Genomic DNA, 12082 nt, shown 5'->3' on the forward strand with positions numbered 1-12082 from the left:
CCACTCCTGTGTTCTTGCCTGGAGAATCCCAAGGACAGGGGAGCCTGGTGGGCTGCCATCTATGGGGTCACACAGAGTCAGAAACGACTGAAGCGACTTAGCAGCAGCAGCAGCAATATATTATTTTTCCTAGGAATGTTAGAGTAAACTGTGATCAAAGCATAGTAAATATGTAGGTTATGCCTACATGTAGCCAAAATACTCATATGAAAATTGTAAATCAGCTTGCTTTGCCTAAATAAATGCCATAGGAATACTGTTCATTTGGTAACTAATGAATCTTGATAGCTTCAACTTTTGTTTTTAATAATGTGTTTTAAAATATTTAAATTATAGGGGATTAGCATGCATTCTCCAGTTGTGTCCGACCCTTTACAACCCCATGGACTGTAGCCTGCTAGTATCCTCTGTCCATGGGGTTTTCCAGGCAAAGAATACTGGAGTGGTTTGCCATTTCCTCCTTCATGGGATCTTCCTGATCTAGGGATCAAAACTGTGTCTCCTGTCTATGGGGTTGGCAGGCAAATTCTTTACCACTGAGCCACTTGGGAAGCCCCAAACTGTAAATAATAGTTAATTAACATGACCAAGAAGGTCACAGCCTGTTCAATTAGGGCTTTGTTAGAAATTTTTTAAAACCATCAAATTAAGAATTTTTTTAAAAAATTTATTTTATCTCTTGCCAAATGTTTCAAGTTAACCTTTAAAACCAGAGTTTTGAATTGGTGAGATGTGATCAAGCCATCGTTTCTGTAATACAGACCAAAGAAAACTATGGATATGTTAGAAAGAAACTCCTAAACTCATAGTATGCCCTTGTTAAACGCTTTCATTTTAGTTGATTGAAATGATTTTTTTAAAGAGAATAGGTGGAACCAAGTTTCCAAAAAGAGTAGTTGTGTTTATTTTAGAAATTTCATTATCACCATGGTCTGCTGTCATCTAAAAACAGAAGACTAAAGGGTATGCCCATAGGGGTATTGGCAAGGAGAGCAGATGTTATGGGCTAAGTCCACTGTGATTCTAACTTTATTGTACAGCACATTGCACATTTTGAACTTATATTTATGTTTTAAAATTTAGAGAATTTAGCTGAAGCGACTTTCCAAAGATATTAATAAAAAAAACAGTGTATTTAGTAAATGAAGTATCAGAATGCTATGATCATAGTCTCTTCTCTTTGATAAAATGAACATTGTACTCTGAATCTCACTCTGACACCCTTTTTTCTTATATATGCCTAAAATTTGAAATTAGATATGCCTGCAACTTGCCAAGAATGCAGCAGCACTCAACTGCCCTTAGGTTTTCTTCTAAATAAGTTTCAGCTGCCTTGCATCTGAAAGCAATTCAGGATAAACTTTAACATGAACTGAAACAGATTCAGGCTGAATATTCCATGAGTGGTAGAGAGGGCAAATATAGATTTTTGGAAGTGGTAACCACGTTAGGCCAACTCCAAATTTAGCAAGATAGATTTATGGTGCTAATGATAATGGTCACAAAAATAAAAAATAAAATTGGATATTTTGTATTTTGTGCTGTTATGCGAACTGTGATTCAGTTCAGTTCAGTCGCTCAATCATGTCGGATTCTTTGTGACCCCATGAACTGCAGCACACCAGGCCTCCCTGTCCATCACCAACTCCCGGAGTTCACTCAGACTCATGTCCATCGAGTCAGCGATGCCATCCAAACATCTCATCCTCTGTCATCCCCTTCTCCTCCGGCCTTCAATCTTTCCCAGCATCAGGGTCTTTTCCAATGAGTCAGCTCTATGCATCAGTTGGCCAAAGTATTGGAGGTTCAGATTCAACATCAGTCCCTCCAATGAACACCCAGAACTAACTCCTTTAGGATGGACTGGTTGTATCTCCTTGTAGTCCAAGGGACTCTCAAGAGTATTCTCCAACACTACAGTTCAAAAGCATCAAATCTTCGGCGCTCAGCTTTCTTTATAGTCCAACTCTCACATCCATACATGACTACTGGAAAAACCATAGTCTTGATTAGATGGACCTTTGTCAGCAAAGTAATATCTCTGCTTTTTAATAAGCAAATAACACTTTCATTTCATGCCCCCTCAAGTTCATTATAGGCTCCATTATCTGATAAAAGAGTGAAGTATGATTAGTTTTCCCTCACCTATAATTAATTTCTAACAGAATTAAACACATATAAACTAGAAGTATTTTCTGAATCAGACAAATTTGGAAGGAGGACATTGATTACATTATATTACAACAATAAAAATAAATTTTATATCTGTTTACAGCTCAAAAATATGTATAAAGTTGAACAAATTAGTGAATTGAATTTTCTCTATATATAATTTCTCATTTAAAAATGGTACTTTACTCATTTTTAAAAATTTTAATTGGAGAATAATTGCTTTACAATGCTGTATCTGTTTCTGCTGTACAATAACATGAAGCAGTCATAAGTATACACATGTCCACTCCCTTTTAAGCCTCCCTCCCTTCCCCCATTGCATTCCTGTACATCCTCACATGGAACGAGGCTGAGCTACCTGTGATATCCAGTGACTTCCCACTAGCTATCTGTTTTCTGCATAGCAATGTATATAATTCAATGCTATAATCTCAAATAAATAAACAAGAAAAAAAAGTGATGCTTTAGCTAGTGTACTAGTAAAAACTATGCAAAGTGTGACACTTTAGGAAAGAAAGCTTGTTTTTCCTCTTGATAAATTAAATCTAAAATAAACCTCATCTCTGATTTTGAAAATACACAATAATCTGATTTTCAATACTGTTTTTCAATAAGAACTGGCATTTTTGTCATTTATATTTATTAAGCCAAATTTATTATCTCTTCTCTTAGGATAAATATATACATTAAGATAATATTTGTATTATTTAATTTAAATGGAATTATGCGTCCTTTCTCAATATTCTTTGAACACTTCAAGTGAATCCTGTAGAGCCTGACTTTAAAACCAGCATAGAAAGATAAGGGGTAGAAGTTTTGAAATCAACTTTGTTTTGGAGAATTTAAAATTTGAAAGCTGTTGTAAGAATCCCTATGAAAAATAGGAATTAATTAGAATAACTTAAAATTCCCAACTTAAACTGAAATTCATTTTTCCCAAATTTATTTTGAGCCTCTATTTCAAATCCTGAACAGTTTTCCTACATATTGCTGCAATCTATATATCAATGGTAATCTTAAAATAACAAAGTGACTATCATCCTCCCATCTCCCTAACATAATGAAGCATCTTGAAATGTAATCATTTTTTTTTTTATTTGTCTCCATGGCAATTGTTTATTAATTACAGGGCTATGAGAGAGAAGAAGTAGAAGCAAAAATGAAGGAGGGAGAGAAAATAAGAAAGAAAGAGTGATTTAGAGGAGAAAGAAGGGTGATAGAGGAAAGGAGAAAGGGAATAGTCATCAATGCTTATGTAAACACGTACACATGTTAAAAGTGAGTTGTTATCTCATGTCTTACAGAAGTCTTTTTCCCACACTTAACTTTCAGTAACACATACATTTCAAAATAAACATTCTACATATCTATCAAGCAGTTAACCTATAATTACTAGAATAAATTCATAACAGCAGGGAAGTTGAAGATAACATATATGGAGAAGACTATACACAAAATAATTAACACTTTGTCATTTGAATTTAAATGTACATAATATACCTTTAATAATAGAAAAGTTGTTATTGTTCATTATTTTATTTCTAATTTGACTATTTACCTGTTTTTAAAATTGAGCAAAGAATTTTACCACTAAAATAATGAGATTTGGGAGATTAAATGACTGCAAAATAAAAGCTATGTTCCCTTCAGTTCTAGAAATTTGAGAAGAAAATATAGAACATTGATTTCCAGTGTAATAGTTATTCTGTGAACATAGACTACCAAAGGCTGAAACTTTCTTCTTACCGTCTTGGTTAAAAATACTAGCATATGCTTACTGAATGCTTTCTGTGTATAAGCACAGCCCTATCAAGCTGTATTATTATAACGTCAATTTTATGGATGAGGAAATTAATGTCCAAAGAGGTTAAGAAGTTGATGTCCAAAATTCCTGTGGTCATTCAGTTGGCAAGTGAAATTAGTCATGTTGTCTATTTGGTCCAGAATTCAGCCCATATTTACTAACTTCAAGTGAATATGATTCTAGATGTTTGTTGCTTTTATCCAACTATCATTATTTAAATTTTTTTTCCGAATTCCAGAGACCAATACCTTTTTTTTTTTTTTTTTACTACACTGGCCAAAGTGAAAATGAAATGCTTTACATTGTATTCCACTATTCTAACCCTGCAAGCTGGTTTTAGAAAAGGCAGAAAAACCAGAGATCAAATTGCTAACATCTGCTGGATCATCGAAAAAGCAAGAGAGTTCCAGAAAAACATCTATTTTTGCTTTATTGACTATGCCAAAGCCTTTGACTGTGTGGATCACAATAAACTGTGGAAAATTCTGAAAGAGATGGGAATACCAGACCACCTAACCTGCCTCTTGAGAAATCTGTATGCAGGTCAGGAAGCAACAGTTAGAACTGGACATGGAACAACAGACTGGTCCCAAATAGGACAAGGAGTACGTCAAGGCTATATATTGTCACCCTGCTTATTTTACTTATAGGCAGAGTACATCATGAGAAATGCTGGGCTGGAAGAAACACAAGCTAGAATCAAGATTGCCAGGAGAAATATCAATCACCTCAGATATGTAGATGACAGCACCCTTATGGCAGAAAGCAAAGAGGAGCTAAAAAGCCTCTTGATGAAAGTGAAAAGGAGAGTGAAAAAGTTGGCTTGAAGCTCAACATTCAGAAAACGAAGATCATGGCATCTGGTCCCATCACTTCATGGAAAATAGATGGGGAAACAGTAGAAACAGTGTCAGACTTTATTTTTTTGGGCTCCAAAATCACTGAAGATGGTGATTGCAGCCATGAAATGAAAAGACACTCCTTGGAAGAAAAGTTATGACCAACCTAGATAGTATATTCAAAAGCAGAGACATTACTTTGCCGACTAAGGTTCGTCTAGTCAAGGCTATGATTTTACCTGTGGTCATGTATGGATGTGAGAGTTGGACTGTGAAGAAGACCGAGCGCCAAAGAATTGATGCTTTTGAACTGTGGTGTTGGAGAAGACTCTTGAGAGTCCCTTGGACTTCAAAGAGATCCAACCAGTCCATTCTAAAGGAGATCAGTTCTGGGATTTCTTTGGAAGGAATGATGCTGAAGCTGAAGCTCCAGTACTTTGGCCACCTCATGAGAAGAGTTGACTCATAGGAAAGGACTCTGATGCTGGGAGGGATTGGGGGCAGGAGGAGAAGGGGATGACAGAGGATGAGATGGCTGGATTGCATGATGGACTCGCTGGAGTGAGTCTGAGTGAACTCCGGGAGTTGGTGATGGACAGGGAGGCCTGGTGTGCTGTGATTCATGGGATCACAAAGAGTTGGACACGACTGAGTGATTGAACCGAACTGAACTGAACCCTGCTTCAGTTCAGTTCAGTTCAGTCACTCAATCATATCCAACTCATTGTGACCCCATGAATCATAGCACACCAGGCCTCCCTGTCCATCACCAACTCCCTGAGTTCACTCAAACTCATGTCCATAGAATCGGGGATGCCATCCAGCCATCTCATCCTCTGTCATCCCCTTCTCCTCCTGCCCCCAATCCCTCCCAGCATCAGAGTCTTTTCCAATGAGTCAACTCTTTGCATGAGGTGGCCAAAGTATTGGAGTTTCAGCTGTCACATCGTTCCTTCCAATGAACACCCAGAACTGATCTCCTTTAGAATGGACTGGTTGGATCTCTTTGAAGTCCAAGGAACTCTCAAGAGTCTTCTCCATGTCCTGGCTATTATAAACAGTGCTGCAATGAACATTGGGGCACACGCGTCTTTTTCAATTCTGGTTTCCTACCAGAGGGATGGTACGGGGAGGGAGGGGGGAGGGGGCTTCAGGATGGGGAACACATTTATACCTGTAGCGGATTCATGTTGATGTATGGCAAAACCAATACAATATTGTAAAGTAATTAACCTCTAATTAAAATAAATAAATTTATATTTAAAAAAAAAACAAAAATAACAACAACAACAAACAAAGAGTCTTCTCCAACACCACAATTGAAAAGCACCAATTCTTCAGCGCTCAGCTTTCTTCACAGTCCAACTCTCACACACATACATGACCACTGGAAAAACCATAGCCTTGACTAGATGGACCTTTGTTGGCAAAGTAATAGCTCTGCTTTTTAATATGCGATATAGGTTGGTCATAACTTTCCTTCCAAGGAGTAAGCATCTTTTAATTTCATGGCTGCAGTCACCATCTGCAGTGATTTGGAGCCCCAAAAATATCAAGTCAGCCACTCTTTCCACTGTTTCCCCATCTATTTCCCATGAAGTGATGGGACCGGATGCCATGATCTTTGTTTTCTGAATGTGGAGCTTTAAGCCAACTTTTTCACTCTCCTCTTTCCCTTTCATCAAGAGGCTTTTTAGTTCCTCTTCACATTCTGCCATAAAGGGTGGTGTCATCTGCATATCTGAGGTTATTGATATTTCTCCTGGCAATCTTTATTTCAGCTTGTGTTTCTTCCAGCCCAGCATTTCTCATGATGTACTTTGCATATAAGTTAAATAAGCAGGATGACAATATACAGCCTTGACGTACTCCTTTTCCTACTTGGAACCAGTCTGTTGTTCCATGTCCAGTTCTAACTGTTGCTTCCTGACTTGCATATACTGTGCAGAAAATTAATTGCTCCAAAAAGAATCTCCAATTCAGCACAAAATAACTTTGTTTAGAGCAGCATTTTACTGTCATATTCAGAAAAAAATGGTTGGTTTTCTGAGTAAGTTTATTTTATTATGTCAAACATAATTGAAATGTTTCATGAGATCTACTCAGTGTGTCATATCCTATTCAAACTATATCAAGTAGTATATCAAAATATATCAGATATTTTTCCTTGATAGATTCACCCTGTTTACCAAAAGCAAAACCATAAAGTTTAAAAAATCCAATGTATGTTCTATATCCTATAGTAAATTATGCTGACACTTTTACTTTATTCCTTTGCTATATACATCATGACCTTAATCTTTGTATTATATTTCATTTTTTTCCTGGATGTCTTCTCAATAAGTAGAAGATGCACTCTAAACTATATCAAGTGGTGATCAATATTAGTTTTCAAGGAATAGTTCACTACAAGAGAACTTCAGGACTCTTAAATAGAACATATTGTTCATCAACTCTTTTAATACATATTGTCAAAAATAGTAAAGTATGATTGACTGCAAGATATTTCACATAATATATACAGCATTTGCACTGCAAAAGTAAATACTTCTATATTAGTCCTATCATATAAGCTGATATCAGCATTTTAAATGATAAAAGATTACATCTATACTAACCACATTAGCACATCTAATACAAATCAAGAATAGCTGGTCATGGCCTTATTTGTTTATAAACTGTTAAGATATTTAATGTAAAATATTAAGAACATTTTTAATCAAATTCAGTTATGCTACATTTCCGTAGGAAAGAAGACACTGATTTTAAATAAAATCTGGTTACCTGGGACTATTTTCTTCTCTATTTTATGCACATTTGTGATTAGAAACATACATTAATTACATTCAGGACAAGCACAAGGGAGGGCTTTTTAAATAGAAAACAGAAAAATGCCCAAAGCTATGATTATATTTAAGTTTTGTAACTTAGCCAAGTCTATTATTCATATTTATAATCTAAAAAGTCACAGTACTCTCAAAATATTTAGACCCCTCCTGATTGTATTAATATTTGATATTTGATTAGGTTAAAATGCAAATGTGAACTCTCCATATGGTGCAGAATAAGACAGGAACAATATGTTCCATGTGGCCAAGCCACCTTGGATCTTTCAATAATAAATATTCACAATCTCCATTAACACCACATCATCACTACTTAAATTTTAACCTGTGCGGTTTTGGGTCAGTGATAAAATTTGGCCAGTTTCTTCATAACAGTAGAATTAACGGTAGTAGAAAGTACAGGGCACAAAAGTGGACATTGTGTGGAAATAAGTAAAATGAAATTCTGCTGTAATATTTTCTCAAAATAAAAAATGGGGAGAATAAAAACAAATAACATTAATTCTAGAGAGTGAAAGAAAATATCTAGTAAGATTGCTAAGAATGAGAAAAGTAACCAGCTTAAACAAATTAAGTTCTTGCCTCCCCTAACTGTGTATTTTTATTTTTTAATTCTTGCATGGATTTTAATTTTTACAACCTTCAGAAACACTAGAGCATATTTATATACTCTCAAGGCAATAGAGATGTCAAATAAGGAAAGATGATTCTGGTATGCATATATTCTTATTTCAGATTTGAGAGCAATATAATTTTTAAAAGGTAAAATCTTTACGAAGTGTATTGCTGGAAGGTTAGCACAACTGCTTAATGCTTGGAGAAAAAGACATCAGGACACTGGAATTGGTCTTTGATTTGACCAGTTAATTTAAATGTTTTCTAGTGAAGGTAAAATTTCACAAGGTAAAATAAACACTTTTAAGAATGATGTATGATTTATAAGAAAAACCAATAAAACAGGGACTTCCCTAGCAGTCTAGTAGTGAAGACTCCAAGATCTCAGTGTAGGGGCCACAGGTTCCATCCCATGCAAGGAACTAAGATCATACCCATGCTGCACAGTGCCACCAAAATAAAATTTTAAAAAAAGAACAAGTAAAAGAAACAATAAAACAAATGGGTTATTTCTGGTTTCCTCTTCAGCATCCATCTTCTACCCTGAGGAGCTGTGATGGGGAGTCAGACTTCACCCTATGACCAAAAGTGAGGTTTGAGAACAAATAATTTGTTCTATCCAAGTGGTCACACTAATGGGCAGGTCGTTGATGTTTAGTCACTAAATTCTGTCTGACTCTTTTGCAACCACATGGACTGGAGCCTGCCAGACTCCTCTGTCTGTGTGATTTCCCAAGCAAGAATACTGGATGAGTTGCCAATTCCTTCTCCAGGGGATCTGCCTAACCCAGGGATGAAACTTGTCTCTCTTGCATTGGCAGGCAGATTCCACTGAGCCACCAGGGAAGCCCAGAGGGCAGGTAAGAGACCTAAAAACAGCCTAAACAGAGAACACTTCGAAACTTTAGCTTGATTTGCCTGGAAAAAAAAAGAAAAAGATGTTCTTTGAAGTGTGTTGATCTGGAAAGTAAAATGTTGCAATTTATGCTATCATAATAAAACCAGTTATGAATGAAATTACTTATGAAATTACTTATTACTTATGATACTAAGTAGAGCACAGTAAATCAGAGAAACAGATCCAGAATCTTGATAACAATGAGAACAGCTTGACCGAACCATACTGAAGTTCATTCCACTATTTTATTAGAGCAAAAAGGATTTTTTTCTTGTTCATGAAAAAATACATCTTAATTGATAAAAGAAAGGAAAATGAGTAAATGGACCAAGACCTATTCAGTCACACAATGTATTGTTTTGTTTTAAAAGCAGACACACACACACACACTTACAAGTAACTCAAAGTGAAAGTGAATTCGCTCAGTCGTGTCCGACTCTCTGCGACCTCATGGACTGAAGCCTACCAGGCTCCTCCATCCGTGGGATTTTCCAGGCAAGAGTACTGGAGTGGGTTGCCGTTTCCAGGTCTCCCGCATTGCAAGCAGACGCTTTACCACTTAGCCACCAGGGAAGACTCAAAAGACATTATTAAAAACAGTGATCTTGGTGGAGCCAGGGTGGCGTGGTGGCGGCACTGGGGATGCCATGGGCTCTGTGCGCAGTGTCAGGACGCTCATGTGGCCGGCGGCCTGGATGCTGAACCAGAGATGGGGGGGCATCACCTCCTGGCTGGCCCGATGGTTCCCTAAAACCCCAGCCAAGTCTGTGGTGGCCCTAAAAACATCCATCAAGGTGGAGCTGGTGGCTGGGAAAACCTACAAGTGGTGTGTGTGTGGCTGCAGCAAAAAGCAGCCCTTCTGTAATGGATCCCACTTCTTCAAAAGCCCTGGCCTATCCCCACTGAAGTTCAAGGCCCAGGAGACCTGCATGGTGGCACACTGTACCTGCAAGGCAACCCAGAAGCCCCCATACTATGATGGTACCCACAAGAGTGAACAGGTGCAGAAGGCAGAACTGGGCTCTCCACTCTAGGGGTGGCTCAACCCAGGGATCACAGTACCCAGAGCTGGTTTGTGAAGGGCTTGATCTGGTAACCCAAGGTCTCCAATCTGGGGCAGCTGCCAACAGGCTCTGGCCTTGAAGACTCCTGGTGAAGATGACATTAAATAGACTTGCTAGCCCAAGATTAAAAAATAAAAACAAACAAACAAGTAAACAGTGATCTTATTCAAATCCTAAGAGTCAGATAATAATATTTTTTGTCCTCACGTTCACTCTTTTTTCCTCCTTGTTTTTAGCCAGACTTTCCTCATGTGAGCTGAGGGTAGAGAATATCGGAATTCTCTTGTGGGTTCTAAGAGACAATTCCTTGAAGACTAGGGAATGGCAGTATTCACTGAAGTATTAAATGATATGATAGACATTAAGGAGATGGAAAAGGTAGATCAACAAGCCTGGATACTTTGGGCTTCTGCTCCTCTATGAACCTTTGGTCTTCATGCCAGTCACTCATCACATGTATGTACTTGGACAGATGCTGCCTTAGCAGTCCCAGCAAATTAATTTGGCACATCATTTGACAGGATTTTTCTTCATTCTTCACTACCTGATCATAGCTTATTCTTCTGGGAGCCCATGCTTTCAACGTTTTCTTTCACCGCTCTGTAGACTGTGTGATTATCATGTAAGCAACATCTGAACAGCTCATTAAAGCCAAATGATTAGCTTTAGACAATCCCATGACATCTACAACAGTTTTCACCTTTTCTCGTCCTATCTTTGCACTGAGTAGGACTATATCAGGACAGAGGTGCCTCAGTTTCTGAACAAACAGGAAGTATAATTTTTTTTAATAGCAAAAAGCATAGAGGTAGATATATCATTGGATTTGGTAGAGTTTAATAAGCTACATTGATTAGGAAAATTGAGATGCCTAACAACTCTAGAGTGAAGTGAAGTCGCTCAGTCGTGTCCGACTCTTTGCGACCCCGTGCACTGTAGCCTACCAGGCTCCTCTCTCCATGACATTCTCCAGGCAAGAATACTGGAGTGGGTTGCCATTACCTTCTCCAGGGGATCTTCCCAACCCAGGGATCGAACCCGGGTCTCCTGCATTGGAGTTAGACGCTTTAACCTCTGAGCCACCAGGGAAGCAACTCTAGAGAAGGAAATTTATAATTAACAGGTCTTTTATTATACTTTTAAAAGCTCAAATTTCTCAATATTGATGAAGGGCCTTATAAGTACTAATTATATATTATCTCTGTTACTGGATACAAAATAATTTATGTGGAATGCAACAACAGATGCATGTAGTTATGTGTAGGCACATGAAATGTATTATTTCAAGGAGTGAAAAAGGAAAATCTCAGCTTAGCATTTGCTGGTGATAGCTTTGTTAATTCAGAGCTATGGCTGAAAAAGACAATGTCCACGTGTATATAATGAAAATCATAAGCTTATCTACTTGATACCTTCGAGAGTTTTTGGTGGTTCATAATTAGGAGACCTCCTCAGTGCTTGATTCACTCCTGTGCATTAAATAAACCACTTACTGAAATACATTATCACATTCTGAACATGAAGTACTTTAGTATGAACAAATGATATGCTGAAGTCCTGCAAGTGTCATTACTGGAATATCTCATTTCTGTTGTTGTTTTCTGACCCATTACTTTTACATTTTGCTTCTTCAGCCCCCTACAAAGTCTCCTGAGAGTGATTTCTGAGAGTTCTGAGCTCAGTGTTTGTGCTGCCCTGACAGGTGCTGCTCTTTGTGCTGCCATAGATTCTCCCTCTTCCACAGCATCTGGGAGGTCTCAGAGGGTATCCTCCTGCTTCCCCTGCACCACTGGGCTGGTGCACCCTGCCCCTGCTTCTCTATAAGAGAATGCAGATGTGGTAAC

At 37.7% G+C, this 12082-nt stretch overlaps 1 protein-coding gene across 1 annotated transcript; it reads left to right on the plus strand.

Annotated features, from left to right (window-relative positions):
- The first annotated feature begins 9821 nt into the window (after window positions 1-9821).
- Window positions 9822-10208, plus strand: LOC128045757 (CDGSH iron-sulfur domain-containing protein 3, mitochondrial-like). Its single transcript, XM_052638214.1, has one exon. The coding sequence runs from the start codon at window positions 9822-9824 to the stop codon at window positions 10206-10208; it is 387 nt and encodes a 128-aa protein (XP_052494174.1).
- Window positions 10209-12082: the final 1874 nt, after the last annotated feature.

Source organism: Budorcas taxicolor, chromosome 3 (assembly GCF_023091745.1).
Source record: "Budorcas taxicolor isolate Tak-1 chromosome 3, Takin1.1, whole genome shotgun sequence".
Classification (NCBI taxonomy): Eukaryota; Metazoa; Chordata; class Mammalia; order Artiodactyla; family Bovidae; genus Budorcas; species Budorcas taxicolor.